The sequence below is a fragment of the Thalassophryne amazonica genome, chromosome 9, assembly GCF_902500255.1.
Source record: "Thalassophryne amazonica chromosome 9, fThaAma1.1, whole genome shotgun sequence".
Classification (NCBI taxonomy): domain Eukaryota; kingdom Metazoa; phylum Chordata; class Actinopteri; order Batrachoidiformes; family Batrachoididae; genus Thalassophryne; species Thalassophryne amazonica.
This window is the reverse complement of record NC_047111.1, coordinates 80,482,772-80,505,207: the sequence shown is the minus strand read 5'-3', so window position 1 is coordinate 80,505,207 and position 22,436 is coordinate 80,482,772. Positions and strand designations below refer to the sequence as shown.

Here is a 22,436-nt window from a genome sequence, read left to right as displayed (position 1 = left end):
TACGCCCGTTTGATTGAGTGGTGTCGCATTGAAAATCTACTGTCTTTCACCTCCGGTGTACCGTCACGGGCTACGGAGCAAAGAATTCAAGTCATAAAAAATATATAAACCTCTCTCAGCGGCCACGGAGCTCTGCGGCTCTGATTACCGAGACGTGCGGCGCTGCGGATTTTGCAGGAAGAAGTCTGTCCTTGCGAGCAACAGGTGTCACCGCGCGCACTGCATTAAAACGGCGAGCGTAGTCTCTGGACTTGTGCCAAGTTGGCTGCAACTCCGTTCAGTAGACAGAGAGGTGGTGCCGGTTGCACAGCAGACACGGGGGTGTGAGTGCTGCAGCGGAATTTAACGAGCGCATGCACTCAGTAAGCGTATCGGGGGCAGTGAAAGCGAGGCGTCGGGGAATAATGTCGCCGGCTGTCGATGCCGCCGCTGATCTGATCCCCGGATCTGAGCAAGCAGAGCTGTATCTCACATTCATTGCAGCTTACTTTTGGATGTTGAAACCAGGATGTGTATAACAGTAACATTACTAAGAGATAAAATCAATTTCAATGCGGGATCGGACTGAAGGCGGGAACGCGTTGTCTTGTCACCGACGTCATGGAAATGATCCGGATGTACAAATTGTTTTCACAGAGGGCTAAATGTTAGCTGCAAATTTGTCATTTTTAAACGAATATTTCTCCGCTGAATTACAAATTTGGGCTTACAGATTTACATTACTGCATTCACAAGGGTCTTATAAATACATATCAGCTATTTCTTTTCTGAAATCTGACCACATTTATTTCAATGCAGGTCTCCTTTAAGGAAAAAATCGAGTCATACATACAGTAAATTATTAGCCCTCTAATCTTGCAATGTTAAAATAAAGTAGAGAAAAAAATTCTGGATTGGCCCAGTCAATTGAAGCTAGTGGAAAGGGCAATGGTTTCTTCCTTGGCCCATATCCCACCCTTTCCCTGTTTCAAGAAAATTTTCATAGTTTTTGTGCAATCCTGGTAACAGATAGACAAACATCACTGAAAATATACCTCTTTGGTGGAGGTAATAATTATCTGAATCACTGTGACTTTCCAAAAAAAAAAAAAAAAAAAAAAAAAAAAAAAAAAAAAAAAAAAAAAAAGAAGGTCTAAAGGGCTCCTTAAAATGAATTGAAAATAATTACTTTGTGGAAACACAAATGATTTGGCTGGTCTAAGAATAATTTGTGCTGCACTGACGATATTTTTTGAACAAAATTAAAGCTGATGGGAACTGAAGTTGCTCTTTTGTGTCTTAATTTTCTGTTTTATCTGTCAGGTTTGATTCAGGCTAATTACAGAACATTAAAGTAATGCACAATCATAACCACAAATAGCAGCTATTTTTTTTGCTGGAAGTTCGCATGCCTGAGCCATCTTTGTTTGTTTGTCAGACTGGGCTTTGAAAGTTTGAATAACTCTCTCAGATTTTTGATTTTTTTAATGATATGTGCCATTTGTGTTGGCACATGCTGAAAGTGAAATTGTTTGGCTAGAAAATCTGTAGTCAGCAGCCCATTTGGAATTTTAATTTACTTTCCCTGCATGTTTTGGACATGTGGTGAACACATCCCACATGCTGTGAGGTGACAATTACTGATCTATCAGCTGTTAATTCAGCTGCGCTTATTTCTGATCCTGAGCCATGCAGTAATGTACTTTAAAACCAAATCCTCTGTGATGTTGTCAGGTTCTTCCTACCTTCTCACAGTAGCGTAGCTCATACTGCAGAATGGTGTAATGAGGTTGGGCTGGAACTGACCAGTGGAGAGTCAGACTGCTCTCTGTGGAGTCACTCTTTCGAATCACAGACACCAGTGCTGGAACTACACACATGGCAGAAGTATTATAAATACTATATGAAATCCTCACAATTTCTACCTTTACGTTTCTTGCCTTCTACCACCTCCACCTCGTACCATCATGGCTTGTAGTAATGTTGACACTTGCGCCGGCAGGAGACTTGTTGCTGCGGTGAGATACTCCATTGAGCGCCTGGATGGTGAAGGTGTACGTAGTATGAGGCAGCAAGCCCCACACCTCCACCCTACGACCCACGAGGCCATGCTGCGAGGGCCGGTAGCTGACGCCATCGCCGCAAGGGGTGCACGGGCCACTAGGTGAGCTGCACACAGAGCACCTTACAGCATAGCTGAGGTCTGTTCTGCCGCCATTGTACAGAGGCTGGTTCCACTCCAGACTGAGCGTGGTGTCATTGATCTGAGTAACAATGCTGCGTGGGGCAGATGGTGGTTCTGCAAAAAGAAGAAAAGTTAATGCAGCTTTTCATAGCCCAGATAACAAATGCAGCTACTCTGGTGTCTGTGAGCAAAATCGTTATATATCTTTCAGTGCCAGAGTGGAAAAATGTTGCCAGAGTAAAACAGCAACATTAGAATAATGCTACAGCTTGAACATCTTTTTCCTGGTCTTCAAAACAGAATATCAATGTACTAAAATTAATCAAGTAATTTTCTGAGCTTAGGGTTGACTTTAATTTTATGAGGATTCGGAGATGACTGCAGGGACAACTGCAGGCAACACGAGGGACTGTTGGACGTGCAATTTCTGAAATGATGTGGACAGCTGCCAGAGTGATGCAAACACGCTGCAATCGATCATCAGTCCGACAAAGGTGAGGTGGGAGTGAATGCTCCTCTAGCAATCACTGGTTTGTTTTACGGTTTTTAAAGATTTGAGAGTAAGGCTGGGTGTCGTTCAAACATTTTTAATGTCTGTACTAGTTTCATCACATTGACGTTTTCCACTCAACATAAAAAAACAAAATATACATTTTTCCCAAAACCTGAACATCTGTTAAAAATCTATTCCAAAGTCACAGATACATCTACATCAATACACAGAGCCTTCAATCATTTTAAATGTACTATAAATCAACTGAAGGCTCAGTTTGAATATTATGGATCTGTTAAGTTTAGCTCATTTCACTGCTACTTCCGCATCTTCAAAATCTTGCAAAATTTCAAGGGTCAGCATGAAGCCCGAGCAAGATTGGTGACAGGAACTTTGTGAGGTAAAACCAAAAGCAGCATGTCTAAATGGGGCAGGCAGTGTAACAGGTAAATGCAGCCATTTAAGTTTAGTTCACAATTTTTTTTAAATACTGTCCTACCTTATTCAGAACAGTAAAGTTACGTGGTCTGTCAATAAAGTAACGGTCCATTTTATTTTTTTTTTAAATTATATGGATTTGAATCACGTGCGATTGCATCACACAAGGTTGAACCCTCATGCGCATGCGTGAGTTTTTCCATGCCTGTCGGTGACGTCATTCGCCTGTGAGCACGGCTTGTGGGAGGAGCGCTCCACCCCCCTCGTCTGATTTTTTCCTGAGAGAAAATGGCCGAACGCTTGGAGCAGCGCTACTGCATTAAGTTCTGCCAGAAACTTGGCCGACAACCAGGCAGAAACGATTCGAAAAATCCAGACAGCTTTCGGAGATGAAGCCATGAGCAGCACACGGATTAAGGAGTGGTACAACCGGTTTAAAGACGGGCGCGTAACGGTGGAGCGCGAGCCGCGCTCCGGTCGGCCATCAACGAGCCGAAATGACGAGATCGTTTCCAAAGTGCACGCTGTGGTTATGCGGGATCGTCGTGTGACTGTCCGAGAAATTGTAGAGGAAGTGGACATTAACAGGACTTCGGCACATTCCATCGTGACGGAAGATCTGGGCATGAAACGAGTGGCGGCGAAGTTCGTGCCAAAGTTGCTGACGGCGGAGCAAAAGCAACATCGTGTTGAAGTTTCACAGGACATGCTGGACTCCATTCACACTGATCCCAGGTTTATGGACACCATAATCACCGGTGATGAGTCCTGGGTGTATGGGTACGATGCGGAAACGAAATTAAAAAGTATTAAAAAGTTTAAAAGTTGATTGGAGAGGTGAAAACTTATATGCAGGTGCAAAAACTTATAGGCTGTTCATCTACAATGATCTCCAATGCTTTAAAATGGACGAAAAGACAGAGACGCGTGGAGGAAAACAGGAAACAACTATCAAAATGGATAGAAGAATAATCAGAATGGCAAAGGCTCACCCATTGATCAGCTCCAGGATGATCAAAGACAGTCTGGAGTTACCTGTAAGTGCTGTGACAGTTAGAAGACGCCTGTGTGACACTAATTTATTTGCAAGAATCCCCCGCAAAGTCCCTCTGTTAAATAAAAGACGTGCAGAAGAGGTTACAATTTGCCAAAGAACACATCAACTGGCCTAAAGAGAAATGGAGGAATATTTTGTGGACTGATGAGAGTAAAGTTGTTCTTTTTGGGTCCAAGGGCCGCAGACAGTTTGTGAGATGACCCCCCAAACTCTGAATTCAAGCCACAGTTCACAGTGAAGACAGTGAAGCATGGTGGTGCAAGCATCATGATATGAGCATGTTTCTCCTACTATGGTGTTGGGCCTATATATAGCATACCAGGTATCATGGATCAGTTTGGATATGTCAAAATACTTGAAGAGGTCATGTTGCCTTATGCTGAAGAGGACATGCCCTTGAAATGGGTGTTTCAACAAGACAATGACTCCAAGCACACTAGTAAACGAGCAAAATCTTGGTTCCAAACCAACAAAATTAATGCCTCGCAGATGTGAAGAAATCATGAAAAACTGTGGTTATACAACTAAATACTAGTTTAGTGATTCACAGGATTGCTAAAAAAGCAGTTTGAACATAATAGTTTTGAGTTTGTAGCGTCAACAGCAGATGCTACTATTATTGTGAACAGCCCCTTTTCTACTTTTTTTTACTAATAGCCCAATTTCATAGCCTTAAGAGTGTGCATATCATGAATGCTTGGTCTTGTTGGATTTGTGAAAAACTACTGAATCTACTGGTACCTTGTTTCCCATGTAACAATAAGAAATATACTCAAAACCTGGATTAATCGTTTTAGTCACATAGCACTACTATTATTCTGAACACTACTGTACATATACAACCCCTGGCAAAAATTATGGAATCACTGGCCTCGGAGGATGTTCATTCAGTTGTTTAATTTTGTAGAAAAAAAGCGGATCACAGACATGACACAAAACCAAAGTCATTTCAAATGGCAACTTTCTGGCTTTAAGAAACACTATAAGAAATCAGGAAAAAAAATTGTGGCAGGTCTTTTTTAGACCAAGCAGAGGGAAAAAAATATGGACTCACTCAATTCTGAGGAATAAATTATGGAATCATGAAAAACAAAAGAACTCTCCAACACATCACTAGTATTTTGTTGCACCACCTCTGGCTTTTATAACAGCTTGCAGTCTCTGAGGCATGGACTTAATGAGTGACAAACAGTACTCTTCATCAATCTGGCTCCAACTTTCTCTGATTGCTGTTGCCAGATCAGCTTTGCAGGTTGGAGCCTTGTCATGGACCATTTTCTTCAACTTCCACCAAAGATTTTCAATTGGATTAAGATCCGGACTATTTGCAGGCCATGACATTGACCCTATGTGTCTTTTTCCAAGGAATGTTTTCACAATTTTTGCTCTATGGCAAGATGCATTATCATCTTGAAAAATGATTTCATCATCCCCAAACATCCTTTCAATTGATGGAATAAGAAAAGTGTCCAAAATATCAACGTAAACTTGTGCATTTATTGATGAGGTAATGACAGCCATCTCCCCAGTGCCTTTACTTGACATGCAGCCCCATATCATCAATGACTGTGGAAATTTACATGTTCTCTTCAGGCAGTCATCTTTATAAATCTCACTGGAACGGCACCAAACAAAAGTTCCAGCATCATCACCTTGCCCAATGCAGATTCGAGATTCATTACTGAATATGACTTTCATCCAGTCATCCACAGTCCACGACTGCTTTTCCTTAGCTCATTGTAACCTTGTTTTTTTCTGTTTAGGTGTTAATGATGGCTTTCGTTTAGCTTTTCTGTATGTAAATCCCATTTCCTTTAGGCGGTTTCTTACAGTTCGGTCACAGACATTGACTCCAGTTTCCTCCCATTCGTTCCTCATTTGTTTTGTTGTGCATTTTCGATTTCTGAGACATATTGCTTTAAGTTTTCTGTCTTAACGCTTTGATGTCTCCCTTGGTCTACCAGTATGTTTGCCTTTAACAACCTTCCCATGTTGTTTGTATTTGGTCCAGAGTTTAGACACAGCTGACTGTGAACAACCAACATCTTTTGCAACATTGCATGATGATTTACCCTCTTTTAAGAGTTTGATAATCCTCTCCTTTGTTTCAATTGACATCTCTCGTGTTGGAGCCATGATTCATGTCAGTCCACTTGGTGCAACAGCTCTCCAAGGTGTGATTACTCCTTTTTAGATGCAGACTAACGAGCAGATCTGATTTGATGCAGGTGTTAGTTTTGGGGATGAAAATTTACAGGGTGATTCCATAATTTATTCCTCAGAATTGAGTGAGTCCATATTTTTTTTCCTCTGCTTGGTCTAAAAAAGTAACCGTTACTGACTGCCACAATTTTTTTTCTTGATTTCTTATAGTGTTTCTTAAAGCCAGAAAGTTGTCATTTGAAATGACTTTAGTTTTGTGTCATGTCTGTGATCTGCTTTTTTTCTACAAAATTAAACAACTGAATGAACATCCTCCGAGGCCGGTGATTCCATAATTTTTGCCAGGGGTTGTGTATATATATATATATATATATATATATATATATATATATATATATATATATATATATATATACACACACACACACACACACACACACAGTTTACACACACAATACTCTGTCATGCCATACTGCAGTTTTCCTCTTCCACAACCCACACAGATCATTTGTTTATATTTTTCAGTGTAATCAGAACACATTTTATTGAGACTGCAGATGTAGTCACCAAGCAGAATAATGCTCCTGCACAGGCGCTGATTCACAGCAGGAACATATGTGTCACAGAAATTAACTGGTGCAGTTATGTTTGTCTCAAACTGGATGATAATGATCACGGGCTGAAAATTGTGAGAAGATAGTTATTGCCTCAAGCCAAGCATAACTAAACAGCAATACCACTCAGCAACAGTGAATGAGTTTTTGTTCCTGCCAAGGAGACCAAGCCTTGCTACTGAGCCTGCAGCTAACTTAAGTGTTCTCACTGGAAATTCAAGTGAGGCACCATCAGGCACCCTGCTGCACGTCCACATGAAGCCTGAATTCAATATATTTAGGAACAAAAAGCTTTAGATCTGATATATTTAAATCTAAATATTCTTTATTAAAATTACTAAGGCTGTCTCAACAGGTAAAATATCAATTTTAATGGGAAAAGTTCCTCATGACTTATAGATGGCAGCACTGCTTTACAGTTCTGCATTCAAACTGAAAACATAATTGTTATGCTGAGCAGGCAATTCAGCACAAAAACAGAATATATCATAGAAATGGCCTAATTAAGTGATTAATAATTAAGATAAAAATTTGTAATTAAAATCGTTAGTGATAAAAAAAAAATTGGTGATTGCATATTCCAAATAACAGCGATATCACACCTGCTGAGAATGTAAACTGTCAACAGTCGGATGCCGAGTTTCACATCCTCTTTATAGACATTCCAAAAGAGTGCACTAAATTAAAAAGACCATCCCATTCACACGCCAAACATGGTTGAATTGAAATTCCGGAATCCACATGGAGGTGTCACCGTCAACACATACTTCCCTTCTGAATGACTGCCTCGCCCCCAGCAGCCTGTCACAATAGACCTGCATCTCAATACCCAGAAAAGGGACAAAGAATGCAAAGCAGGTTAGAGGAATCTGGCTAAAATGACACCAGAGGAAAAGAGACGAGCGAAAGAGTAAAAACAATGGCAGAGAGAGATGTCAATGTGATGTGAGAAGGAGTAAGTGGATGCCTGTAGCGGAGTTTGCATGAAAATACTTACTGGTACATGGGGTGTCGGGAGCATCAGATTCTGCACGTAGGTAATCTGAAAGGCACGTGCATTCTGATGCTCCCCTGTTGGGGGCGTGGCTGGATCCTGGACATCCTAAACACTGTCCCTCTGTACTCGACTTGAAGTGATCTACAGGACAGGCTGGAGAGGACACGACAGACAGAGGAGGCAAATGATCACAATTTGAATTGGACATATCGTCAAAGCTGCCATGAACCCAGAAAGGTCTGTGACAAACAGAATGTGCAAACATGCACAATTCAGGGTGTAGGTTAGGTTAGGAAAGCGGGGGTGGACTATCAGCCCAGCAGAACGTAGGTCACAAAAGGACCCATTGCTGCCCCCAAAATGAACCTTTTTAGTTAAACCTTTTGCTACCTCTGATCAAGGATACCAGGTTTCTTAACTTTAGTTTCCTAATATGGTCAGGGTTCAAAATAAAGGAACCCAAAAACCTCTGCCTCAGTCTACTCCATGCTGGACACTGGCTCAAAAAGTGGAGTGATGTCTCAGCTTCTCCCCACAGGCTGCACATGTACTGACCTGTTGGAGTCTCATTACCATTCTATGTCTGTTCAATAGGTTGTGACCTGTGAGAGTCCCAACCACTGTACTTTTACTTTTAGGCATGCCAACTAGCTCTGTGAATATCACGAGTTCTAAATCAGATCAAGAGTTCTGAATCATGACATGACCGTAAATTGAATTGTACATATCGTCAAAGCCACCATGTCCCAGAAATGTCTGTGACAAACAGAATGTACAAACATGTACAATTCAGGGTGGACAAACAGAGGGAAATGAATCAGATTCGATACCATATACACCGGATTCAGCACAGCGACACTTGTCCGACACTTTAACACTTATAACACCACATACTGTCAGCAAACGCTGCAGTGATTACATTCTGTGCTCAGCATGATGGATGACAGCTACAGAGTGAGAGCAGTGAAACAATAAACTTTAACACCAAGAGCAGCACTGTTGATATCAACAATAAATGTCAGCAGTTTTGCTTTGCAGCGCTTATGTCCCCAACTGATACGTTTCAAAAGTAGGCAACCAATAATATATTTTATATTGTGAAATGATAGAAATCTGACAAATATCAGACAGTTGGCTATAACATTTATACAGCAGACATTTATAATTGGTATTGCAAGTAGTGTGGTACATTGATTTTTTTTTCCTTATGTGGCACTTCCAACATTTGGTAACCATCTTTTAAAATGTAATTAATTCATCAGATATGCCAAAATAACAGACACTCACTTTGCTTATTTAATCTATAGTTTCTCTCTCAACAAAATGTATTCATCATATTTCATACAAATTCTACACATCATCAGTTCAATGTGAAAAAAAGACATTACACTGTTTTCAATTTGATGTGTGAACTCAGGCTTTTCAATGAGTTAACTTCTAACATTGCAGTGCATTCACAGGACTCTATACTGATACATCTTATTCTGCTGTGATTTTTCTTGCTATTTGATGAGATCAGGACCCTGGTATTCGATTTTGGGATTACCATGTTAACTGGATTAAAGCATTGACGATCTGGCATGAGCCTGGATTTTACAGTTTTGCAAAACAGAGGCTGGATTGGGTGTCACAGCAACATATATGGCATTGTAAACCTGCTCAGGAGAATCCTTCATCTGTGTAAATAGGATTAGGATTATTGTTCGGCATCAAAATCATCACTGTTTTACTAATGCAGTCTGTTTCAATGGGATTTATTGACATCTTGTTATCATTTCAGTGTGAACACTGGACTTTATAGAGGAGGTGATGGCCTAGTGGTTAAGCGTGGGGTTGAGACCAGAGGTTCCTTGGTTCAAATCCCAGCCTGACCGGAAAATCACGAAGGGCCCTTGGACAAGGTCCTTAATCCCCTAGTTGCTCCCGGTGTGTAATGAGTACCTTGTATGGCAGCACTCTGACATCGGGGTGAATTTGAGGCATTATTGTAAAACGCTTTGAGCTTCTCTCCATGACACTCCACTCCAAGGCAAAGCTCTCGATTTACCGATCGATCTACGTTCCGATCCTCACCTATGGTCATGAGATTTGGCTCATGACCGAAAGAACGAGATCACGAGTACAAGCGGCTGAGATGAGTTTCCTTCGCAGGGTGGCTGGGCGCTCCCTTAGAGATAGGGTGAGGAGCTCGGTCACTCGGGAGGAGCTCGGAGTCGAGCCGCTGCTCCTCCACGTTGAAAGGAGTCAGTTGAGGTGGCTCGGGCATCTTTTCCGGATGCCCCCTGGACGCCTCGCTGGAGAGGTGTTCCGGGAACGTCCCATTGGGAGGAGGCCCCGGGGAAGACCCAGGACACGCTGGAGGGACATCTCTCGGCTGGCTTGGGAACGCCTTGGGGTTCCCCTGGAAGAGCTGGGGGAGGTATGTGTGGATCGGGAGGTATGGGCGGCTTTGCTTGAGCTGCTGCCCCCGCGACCCGACTCCGGAATAAAGCGGAAGAAAATGGATGGATGGATGAGCATCTCATGCAGATGGAAAAGCGGTATATAAATGCAGTCCATTTAGCATTACCATCTATATATGGTTTTTGAACTGCAACATTTCAGTTACTGCATGTTCTACAAATCTTTTGTTTTCCATTTACTACATGTTAGTATGGCCATAGCACATGGTCACCTCACTGAGTCTCATCTGCTTGAGGTTTCGTCCTACACTTATATACCCAATAGCTCAGAGCATAATATTTCCCACTGGCAAATGCTGCTTTGATACAAGTGCTTGCTTCATTCTGATAACATTTCAAGGACTTGTACCAGTTTTCACGATATGTGTCCTAAATATGTGATAGTTGATTTCAGAATGCAGGCACCAACTCATGAAACTGGCAGTGTGTAGGTTTGTAGATCAAGGGCCATAAATCTGCCAAAATGTGTCAATCTTGTACAATATTCCACTATGCATATTATTAACCTATAACAACAATTTGTACCAAGTTACATGACATTCCATCTAAAAGTGTGAGAGGAGTTGATTTCAGAATGCAGGCACCCACTCATGAAATTGACGGAGTGTAGATTTGTTAATCAAGGGCCAGAATTCTGGTAAAATGGGCCCAACTCAAACCATATGATAATATGCATATTACCAACCTATAACAAGGACTTGTAACAAGTTTCACAAAATTCACAAAATTCCTCCTAAAAGTGTGATCGTAGAATGCAATACCCTTTTTGGGACTTTGGCCAGCAGGGGATAAAAACTCTGAATGAGTTCTTCCTTCCTGCAGTCAACAATGTGCTTGCTCACGGGGAAGGCAAGATCCAGGTCTTAATTGCCTTGACATGACTTATTTTGTGATTTAGTACTATATAAATAAATTTAACTAATTTAGATGACAGACTTGAAATCTGCTGAACCAAGGTTGTGCCACTCTTATGGGAGGTACCAGTTGTGATCTGATCGGTGCATTAACATTAAGAAGAAAACTAGCATGTTGATCCACGGGCTCTAGATTGGGTAGTGTTCATAAAATAGATACCTGACATTTTCAAGGGTGCGCAATAAATTATGCAAAATTTCTGTCATGATTTGGAATAACGTTTGAGTCCAGAATGTAATTATCAACATTTTGCCAAAAATAGTAGTCCTATCAATGTTCTGTTTTGGTGGAATTCATCCTTGACCCAAAATACATAGACATACCAAACAGCAAATGTCAACTCTCGCAGTTTCTCAGTGTCTGAAGGTACACATATGCAAGCATGCACATATACAGAGGCCACTTCGCTTTTAATATATAGATGATTTACCCCCTGCTGGAATGGTGTGTGAGTCCACAGTGTAATTATCAACATCCATTGCTCACTGTTGTTAGCTAATATCCCTAGTTTCTACAAATATATTAGTCCTATCAATGTTCTGTTTTGGCAGTGTTCATCCTTGACCCAAAATACAGTGGGGAAAGTAAGTATTTGACCCCCTGTCAGTATTGCAGGTTTTCCCACCTACAAAGAATGGAGAGGTCTGTAATTGTAATCGTAGGTACACTTCAACTGTGAGAGACAGAATCTAAAAAAAAAAGAAAGAAAAAATCCAGAAAATCACATTGTATGATTTTTAAATAATTAATTTGCATTTTATTGCAAAAAATAAGTATTTGACCCCCTAGAAAAACAGAGCTTAACAATTGGTACACAAACATTTGTCTGCCATTACAGAGGTCAGACGTTTCCTGTAGTTCTTGACCAAGATTTCACACACTGCAGCAGGGATTTCGGTCCACTCCTCCATACAGATCTTCTCCAAATCTTTCAGGTTTGGAGTTTCAGCTCCCTCCAAAGATTTTCTATTGAGTTCAGGTCTGGAGACTGGCCAGGCCACTCCAGGACTTTGAAGTGCTTCTTACAGAGCCCCTCCTAAGTTGCCCTGGCTGTGTGTTTGGGGTCATTGTCATGCTGGAAGACCCAGCCATGACCCATTTTCAATGCTCTTACTGAGGGAAGGAGGTTGTTTGCCAAAATCTCGCTATACATGACCCCATCCATCCTCCCTTCAATACGTTGCAGTCATCCTGTCCCCTTTGCAGAAGACCACCCCAGAGTATGATGTTTCCACCCCCATGCTTCACAGTTGGGATGATTTTCTTGGGGTTGTTCTCATCCTCTAAACATGGTAAGTGGAGTTGATTGCAAAAAGCTCTATTCTGGTCTCATCTGACCACATGACCTTCTCCCATGCCTCCTCTGGATCATCCAGATGGTCACTGGTGAACTTCAAACGGGCCTGGACATGTGCTGGCTTGAGCAGGGGGACCTTGCTGCCCTGCAGGATTTTAAACTATGACAGCATCATGTGTTACTAATGTAATCTTTGTGTGGTCCAAGGCGGGAACAAGGGAACAAGGGAACAAGGTGGGTCAGGGAAGTCGGCAAGTCAGATCCGTAACTTCGGGACAAGGATTGGCTCTAAGGGCTGGGTCGGTCGGGCTGGGGTGCGAAGCGGGGCTGGGCTCGCGTCGCGGCTGGGGGAGCAGTCGCCCCATCGCCCTCCCCCTCCCCTCAACCTCCCGAGCCCCCCGAACCCGAGGGCGCGGGCCGGGTGGGGGCAGGCTCTCCGCGTGGCGGTGCCTGGCACCGCACCAGAGGGCAGGGGTCGGGGGGACCCGGTGGCGGGGGGGGGAACAGGTACGGCAGCCAGCGGTGGCGACTCTGGACGCGCGCCGGGCCCTTCTCGCGGATCTCCCCAGCTACGGTGCCCGCCGGGACCTCCCCCGCCGCCCTCTGTGGGCGGCGGGGGGGGGGGCCCTGCGGGTCGCCTCGGCTGGCGCGTAGCAGCTGACTTAGAACTGGTGCGGACCAGGGGAATCCGACTGTTTAATTAAAACAAAGCATCGCGAAGGCCCACGGCGGGTGCTGACGCGATGTGATTTCTGCCCAGTGCTCTGAATGTCAAAGTGAAGAAATTCAATGAAGCGCGGGTAAACGGCGGGAGTAACTATGACTCTCTTAAGGTAGCCAAATGCCTCGCCATCTAATTAGTGACGCGCATGAATGGATGAACGAGATTCCCACTGTCCCTACCCACTATCTAGCGAAATCACAGCCAAGGGAACGGGCTTGGCAAAATCAGCGGGGAAAGAAGACCCTGTTGAGCTTGACTCTAGTCTGGCACTGTGAAGAGACATGAGAGGTGTAGAATAAGTGGGAGGTGTCTCTCGTATGCCGCCGGTGAAATACCACTACTCATCGTTTTTTCACTTACCCGGTGAGGCGGGGAGGCGAGCCCCGAGCGGGCTCTCGCTTCTGGTGTCAAGCCAGAAGCGAGATGACGCAGAAGCGTCATCTTGTTCTGACTTATGGTATGGAAATTGAAGACTTAACAGTATTCCCTGAAAACCCCCTTCTGTCTGATCATTTCTTAATAACATTTACATTTACTCTGATGGACTACCCAGTAGTGGGGAATAAGTTTCATTACAGTAGAAGTCTTTCAAAAAGCGCTGTAACTAGGTTTAAGGATATGATTCCTTCTTTATGTTCTCCAATGCCATATACCAACACAGGGCAGAGTAGCTACCTAAACTCTGTGAGTGAGATAGATTATCTCGTCAATAGTTTTATATCCTCATTGAGGACAACTTTGGATGCTGTAGCTCCTCTGAAAAAGAGAGCCTTAAATCAGAAGTGCCTGACTCAGTGGTATAACTCACAAACTCGCAGCTTAAAGCAGATAACCCATAAGTTGGAGAGGAAATGGCGTCTCACTAATTTAGAAGATCTTCACTTGGCCTGGAAAAAGAGTCTGTTGCTCTATAAAAATGCGCTCGGTAAAGCTAGGACATCTTACTACTCATCACTAATTGAAGAAAATAAGAACAACCCCAGGTTTCTTTTCAGCACTGCAGCCAGGCTGACAAAGAGTCAGAGCCCTAGAGCCCTAGTAATGACGTCATGACTTTCTTTGCTAATAAAATTTTAACTATTAGAGAAATAATTACTCATAACCATCCCAAAGACATATAGTTCTCTTTGGCTGCTTTCAGTGATGCCGGTATTTGGTTAGACTCTTTCTCTCCGATTGTTCTGTCTGAGTTATTTTCATTAGTTACTTCCTCCAAACCATCAACATGTCCATTAGACCCCATTCCTACCAGGCTGCTCAAGGAAGCCCTACCATTAATTAATGCTTCGATCTTAAATATGATCAATCTGTCTTTATTAGTTGGCTATGTACCACAGGCTTTTAAGGTGGTAGTAATTAAACCATTACTTAAAAAGCCATCACTTAACCCAGCTATCTTAGCTAATTATAGGCCAATCTCCAACCTTCCTTTTCTCTCAAAAATTCTTGAAAGGGTAGTTGTAAAACAGCTAACTGATCATCTGCAGAGGAATGGTCTATTTGAAGAGTTTCAGTCAGGGTTTAGAATTCATCATAGTACAGAAACAGCATTAGTGAAGGTTACAAATGATCTTCTTATGGCCTCAGACAGTGGACTCATCTCTGTGCTTGTTCTGTTAGACCTCAGTGCTGCTTTTGATAATGTTGACCATAAAATTTTATTACAGAGATTAGAGCATGCCATAGGTATTAAAGGCACTGCGCTGCAGTGGTTTGAATCATATTTATCTAATAGATTACAATTTGTTCATGTAAATGGGGAATCTTCTTCACAGACTAAGGTTAATCATGGAGTTCCACAAGGTTCTGTGCTAGGACCAATTTTATTCACTTTATACATGCTTCTGTTTGGCAGTATTATTAGAAAGCATTGCTTAAATTTTCATTGTTACGCAGATGATACCCAGCTTTAGCTATCCATGAAGCCAGAGGACACACACCAGATAGTTAAACTGCAGGATTGTCTTACAGACATAAAGACATGGATGACCTCTAATTTCCTGCTTTTAAACTCAGATAAAACTGAAGTTATTGTACTTGGCCCCACAAATCTTAGAAACATGGTGTCTAACCAGATCCTTACTCTGGATGGCATTACCCTGATCTTGGAGTCATTTTTGATCAGGATATGTCATTCAATGTGCATATTAAACAAATATGTAGGACTGCTTTTTTGCATTTGCGCAATATCTCTAAAATTAGAAAGGTCTTGTCTCAGAGTGATGCTGAAAAACTAATTCATGCATTTATTTCCTCTAGGCTGGACTATTGTAATTCATTATTATCAGGTTGTCCTAAAAGTTCCCTGAAAAGCCTTCAGTTAATTCAAAATGCTGCAGCTAGAGCACTGACAGGGACTAGAAGGAGAGAGCATATCTCACCCATATTGGCCTCTCTTCATTGGCTTCCTGTTAATTCTATAATAGAATTTAAAATTCTTCTTCTTACTTATAAGGTTTTGAATAATCAGGTCCCATCTTATCTTAGGGACCTCGTAGTACCATATCACCCCAACAGAGCGCTTCGCTCTCAGACTGCAGGCTTACTTGTGGTTCCTAGGGTTTGTAAGAGTAGAATGGGAGGCAGAGCCTTCAGCTTTTAGGCTCCTCTCCTCTGGAACCAGCTCCCAATTCGGATCAGGGAGACAGACACCCTCTCTATTTTTAAGATTAGGCTTAAAACTTTCCTTTTTGCTAAAGCTTATAGTTAGGGCTGGATCAGGTAACCCTGAACCATCCCTTAGTTATGCTGCTATAGACTTAGACTGCTGGGGGGTTCCCATGATGCACTGAGTAATTCTTTCTCTTTTTGCTCTGTATACACCACTCTGCATTTAATCATTAGTGATTGATCTCTGCTCCCCTCCACAGCATGTCTTTTTCCTGGTTCTCTCCCTCAGCCCCAACCAGTCCCAGCAGAAGACTGCCCCTCCCTGAGCCTGGTTCTGCTGGAGGTTTCTTCCTGTTAAAAGGGAGTTTTTCCTTCGCACTGTCGCCAAGTGCTTGCTCACAGGGGGTCGTTTTGACAGTTGGGGTTTTTCTGTAATTATTGTATGGCTTTGCCTTGCAATATGAAGCGCCTTGGGGCAACTGTTTGTTGTGATTTGGCGCTATATAAATGAAATTGATTTGATTTGATTTGGTCCCAGCTCTCTTCAGGTCATTGACCAGGTCCTCCTGTGTAGTTCTGAGCTTTCTCAGAATCATCCTTACCCCAAAAAGTGAGATCTTGCATGGAATCCCAGACCGAGGGAGATTGACAGTCATCTTGTGTTTCTTCCACTTTCGAATAAATAATCATAACAGTTGTTGTCTTCTACCAAGCTGCTTGCCTGTTGTCCTGTAGTCCATCCCAGCCTTGTACAGGTCTAGAGTTTTGTCCCTGGTGTCCTTAGACAGCTCTTTGGTCTTGGCTGTGGTGGTCAGGTTGGAGTATGATTGACTGAGTGTGCGAACAGGTGTCTTTTATACAGGTAACAAGTTCAAACAGGTGCAATTAATACAGGTAAAGAGTGCAGTAAAAGAGGGCTTCTTAAAGAAAAATTAACAGGTCTGTGTGAGCCAGAATTCTTGTTGGTTGGTAGGTGTTCAAATACTTATTTTATGCATTAAAATGCAAATTAATTATTTAAAAATCATACAGTGTGATTTTCTAGATTTTTTTTTTTTAGATTCTGTCTCTCACAGTTGAAGAGTACCTACAGTAAAAGTTACAGACCTCTCCATTCTTTGTAGGTGGGAAAACCTGCAAAACTGACGGGGTCAAATACTTATTTTCCCCACTGTACATAAGCATACCAAATGGCAAATGTTAGCTCTCCGTGATCGAAGTTAAACGCATGCATACAAGTACACAGAGGCCACTTGGCTTTTAATTTATAGATGATTTACTGCTCCGTGCTGGAATGCCACGTGAGTAGAGAATTTAATAATCAACATCCATTGTTCACTGTTGATAGCTAGTATCCCTAATTTCTCCAAAATATTAGTTCTATCAATTTTCTGATTTCATAGCATTCATCCTTGACCCAAAATACACACGTATACCAAATGACAAGTGTCAGCTCTCCCCAGTTTTGCCGTGATCGAAGTCAAACACACACACTCACGCACCCACATACCCATACATGTACACAGAGGCCACTTGGTTTTTAGTATATAGATTACACATGGAGAGAATATTGTGAGGCTGTTACAATCCTTTAATGTAGCCTCCACTCTTTACTTGTAGAGGAGTACTACAGCATGGCAGTGATGAAGTAAAGATGTCTGTCAGAATTTAACTTTATTCAGCGATGTTATGATGTGAATATTTTTTGGGAGGGAAAGGAGGGGGAAACCTTGAAAAACCCTTGAAAACATCTGCATCCCAATGCAAATTTGTCTCCACTTACAAGAGAATGTCAAAATTTATCAAAGAAATGGTTTACAATCACTGGCACGTTAAGTGGCGTTCCAAATTTGGGATATGTTTTTGATCACATTCCACGATTCAGTTGTAAGAATTCCGCCGTTTTATGAAGCTGGTCTGTCACGAAAATTACTATATCTATGTATCATACAATATAGAATGACTTGGATATTTTTTTGCTAAGCTCAGTATTGTCTGCTATGTTTACAGTGGGTCATATAAGTATTTGAGCCACTGTCGATTTTGCAAGTTTTCCCACTTACAAAGAATGGAGAGGTCTAAGTTTTATCGTAGGTACACTTCAACTGTGAGAGACAGAATAAAAAAAACAAATCCTGAAAATTACATTGTTTGATTTTTAAATAATTAATTTGCATTTTATCACACGAAATAAGTATTTGATCACCTACCAACCAGCAAGAATTCTGGCTCTCACAGACCTGTTAGTTTTTCTTTAAGAAGCCCTCTTATTCTGCACTCTTTACCTGTATTAACTGCACACCTGTATAAAAGACACCTGTGTACACACTCAATCACACTCCAATCTATCCACCATAGCCAACACCAAAGAGCTGTCTAAGGACATCAGGGACAAAACTGTAGACCTGCACAAGGCTGGGATGAGCTACAGGACAATAGGCAAGCAGCTTAGTGAGAAGACAGCAACTGTTGGTGTAAATACTGCAAGATCTCACCTCGTAGGGTAAGGATGATTCTGAGAAAGTCCAGAACAATACAGGAGGGCCTGGTTAATGACCCGAAGAGAGCTGGGACCACAGTCACAAAGATTACATTAGTAACACATGACGAGGTCATGGTTTAAAATCCTGCAGGGAACCAAGGTCCCCCTGCTCACACCAGAACATGTCCAGGCCTGTTTGAAGTTCACCAGTGACCATCTGGATGATCCACTGGAGGCATGGGAGAAGGTCATGTGGTCAGATGAGACCAAAATAGAGCTTTTTGGAATCAACTCCACTTACTATGTTTAGAGGATGAGAACTACCCCAAGAAAAACATCCCAACCATGAAGCATGGAGGTGGAAACATCATTTTTGGGGGTGCTTTTTTTTGCAAAGGGGACAGGACGACTGCACCGTATTGAAGTGAGGATGGATGGGGTCATGTATCGTGAGATTTTGGCAAACAACCTCCTTCCCTCAGTAACAGCATTGAAGATGGGTCGTGGCTGGGTCTTCCAGCATGACAATGACCCCAAACACACAGCCAGGGCAACTAAGGAGTGGCTCCGTAAGAAGCATTTCAAGGTCCTGGAGTGGCCGAGCCAGGCTCCAGACCTGAACCCAATAGAAAATCTTTGGAGGGATTTGAAACTCCAAACCTGAAATATCTGGAGAAGATCTGTATGGAGGAGTGGACCAAAATCCCTGCTGCAGTGTGCAAACTTGGTCAAGAACTACAGGAAACGTCTGACCTCTGTAACTGCAAACAAAGGTTTCTGTACCAAATATTAAGGTCTGTTTTTCTAGTGGATCAAATGCTTATTTCATGCAATAAAATGCAAATTAATTATTTAAAAATCATACAATGTGATTTTCTGATTTTTTTTTTTTTTTTAGATTCCATCTCTCACAGTTGAAGTGTACCTATGATAAAACTTACAGACCTCTCCATTCTTTGTAGGTGGGAAAACTTCAACAAAATCCACAGTGGATCAAATACTTTTTTGCCCCACTGTATATGTGTTGTTTACATAAGAATGTCCCCAACATTTAAAATACATGATGCCAGAATAAACAGCAGGGGTTTCTGTACCATTATCCATGTTGGGCGCAGCAACTAAACTGAATAAACACGAAAAAGCAAATAACAAACACAAAACCTGTGTTGCCTCATTTGCTCTCTACATTGGAATTTCACTGTGGTTGGGGCAGTGGCAATTCCTTCAAGCACTCCAAGTGTCAGCAAACCAGTTGAAGTGAAGAAAACATGGTACTTGAGACAAACAGATGTTACGCTGAGGAAATTCATAATGTCTACAAAAAGCACAACCTGCTTATTTGGTCCTATACCAACAAAACTGTTTAAGGACCTGTGGCCCACTCTTGGGCCGACTGTGCTGGAAATGATTAATCTCTCATTAATTTCTGGATCTGTTCCTAAATGTTTCAAATCTGCAGTGATTAAACCATTACTTAAGAAATCTAATCTTGACCCTAGTGTATTGAAAAACTATAGGCTAATATCAAATATATCATTTTGCTCTAAAATTCTGGAAAAAGTGGTTTCACGGCAGCTCATGATCCACTTTACTAAGAATAAAATAATCTTTAGAGCCACTGCAGTCTGCTTTTAGAAAATATCATTCCACAGAGATGGCTCTCACTAAAGTGCTGAATGATCTTCTGCTTGCAATGGATTCGGACACCACTACGGTTCTGGTGCTGTTAGATCTTAGTGCTGTGTTTGATATCGTGAATCAACATATTCTACTTCATAGGCTGGAGAATCATTTTGGGATTACTGGGAATGCCCTTGCAATGTTGACATCATACCTGACCAGTCGTTCTCACTGTTTTGTACAATAACACTACCTCTAACCTTAGTGACATGAAATTTGGGGTTCCACAGGGGTCCATCTTAGGCCCCCTGCTTTTCTCCATTTACAGCACACAGCACAGCATTTATAGCACACACTGGGCAAATATTGCGGTGTTTTGGGATTACCTTTCACTGCTATGCTGATGATACTCAGTTATACAGTAATGTTCAGAATAATAGTAGTGCTATGTGACTAAAAAGATTAATCCAGGTTTTGAGTATATTTCTTATTGTTACATGGGAAACAAGGTACCAGTAGATTCAGTAGATTCTCACAAATCCAACAAGACCAAGAATTCATGATATGCACATTCTTAAGGCTATGACATAGGGCTACATGTAAAAAAAAGTAGAAAGGGGGTGTTCACAATAACAGTAGTGTGGCATTCAGTCAGCGAGTTCATCAATTTTGTGGAACAAACTATTGTGAATCAGGTGTCCCCTATTTAAGCATGAAGCCAGGACCTGTTGAACATGCTTTTCTCTTTGAAAGCCTGAGGAAAATGGGACGTTCAAGACATTGTTCAGAAGAACAGCGTAGTTTGTTTAAAAAGTTGATTGAAGAGGGGAAAACTTATACGCAGGTGCAAAAAAGTTTAGGCTGTTCATCTACAATGATCTCCAATGCTTTAAAATTGACAAAAAACCAGAGATGCGTGGAAGAAAACGGAAAACAACCATCAAAATGGATAGAAGAATAATCAGAATGGCAAAGGCTCACCCATTGATCAGCTCCAGGATGATCAAAGACAGTCTGGAGTTACCTGTAAGTGTTGTGACAGCTAGAAGACGCCTGTGTGAAGCTAATTTATTTGCAAGAATACCCCGCAAAGTCCCTCTGTTAAATAAAAGACATGTGCAGAAGAGGTTACAATTTGCCAAAGAACACATCAACTGGCCTAAAGAGAAATGGAGGAATATTTTGTGAGAGTAAAATTGTTCTTTTTGGGTCCAAGGGCCGCAGACAGTTTGTGAGACGACCCCCCAAACTCTGAATTCAAGCCACAGTTCACAGTGAAGACAGTGAAGCATAGTGGTGCAAGCATCATGATATGGGCATGTTTCTCCTACTATAGTGTTGGGCCTATATATCACATACCAGGTATCATGGATCAGTTTAGATATGTCAAAATACTTGAAGAGGTCATGTTGCCTTATGCTGAAGAGGACATGCCCTTGAAATGGGTGTTTCAACAAGACAATGACTCCAAGCACACTAGTAAACAAGCAAAATCTTGGTTCCAAACCAACAAAATTAATGCCTCGCAGATGTGAAGAAATCATAAAAAACTGTGGTTATACAACTAAATACTAGTTTAGTGATTCACACGATTGCTAAAAAAGCAATTTGAACATAATAGTTTTGAGTTTGTAGCGTCAACAGCAGATGCTACTATTATTGTGAACACCCCCTTTTCTACTTTTTTTTTTTACTAAAAGCCCAATTTCATAGCCTTAAGAGTGTGCATATCATGAATGCTTGGTCTTGTTGAATTTGTGAGAATCTACTGGTACCTTGTTTCCCATGTAACAATAAGAAACATACTCAAAACCTGGGTTAATCTTTTTAGTTACATAGCACTACTATTATTCTGAACACTACTGTACATGCCGATAACTGCTGGCAATGTCATCCACATAAAATCCTTAGAGGACTGCCTTGCATCAGTGAGAAGCTGGATGTCTATCAACTTCCTACTTTTAAACTCTGATAAGACTGAAATGGTGGTTCTTGGTCCAGTGAGACATCAGCATCAATTTGACCCCCGCATGCTTGGCCTAAGCTCATGTGTCATACATCACACTGACAAAGTGAGGAACCTTGGGGTAATTTTTGATCGCATGTTGTCCTTTGATCTCCACAATAGAGATATTACGAGGACTGTTTTCTACCACCTGCGAAATATAGCGAAGATTTGTCCCTTCCTGTCTATGGCTGATGCTGAGACCCTGATTCATGCGTTTGTCTCTTCTAGATTGGACTACTGCAATGTTCTATTTTCTGGTTTACTGCAGTCCAGCATTAGGGTCTCCAATTGGTTCAAAATGCTGCTGCCGGACATTTGAGACGAAGCAGAAAGTTTGACCAAATTACACCCATTTTGGCATCTCTTCACTAGCTTCCTGTCCTTGTGAGATC

General features: G+C 41.8%; 1 protein-coding gene across 2 annotated transcripts in view; it reads right to left on the bottom strand.

The window, feature by feature from the left end:
* Positions 1 to 22,436, bottom strand: part of ephb4a (eph receptor B4a) — a 143,940-nt gene that overhangs the window by 23,839 nt on the left and 97,665 nt on the right. For both annotated transcript variants that reach the window (XM_034178520.1, XM_034178521.1), the window contains exons 5-7: positions 7,927 to 8,079; positions 1,943 to 2,278; positions 1,725 to 1,849 (exon numbers count right to left, since the gene is read on the bottom strand). In XM_034178520.1, coding sequence (XP_034034411.1) covers positions 1,725 to 1,849; positions 1,943 to 2,278; positions 7,927 to 8,079 — 614 coding nt within the window. The remainder of the gene's footprint in view (positions 1 to 1,724; positions 1,850 to 1,942; positions 2,279 to 7,926; positions 8,080 to 22,436) is intronic.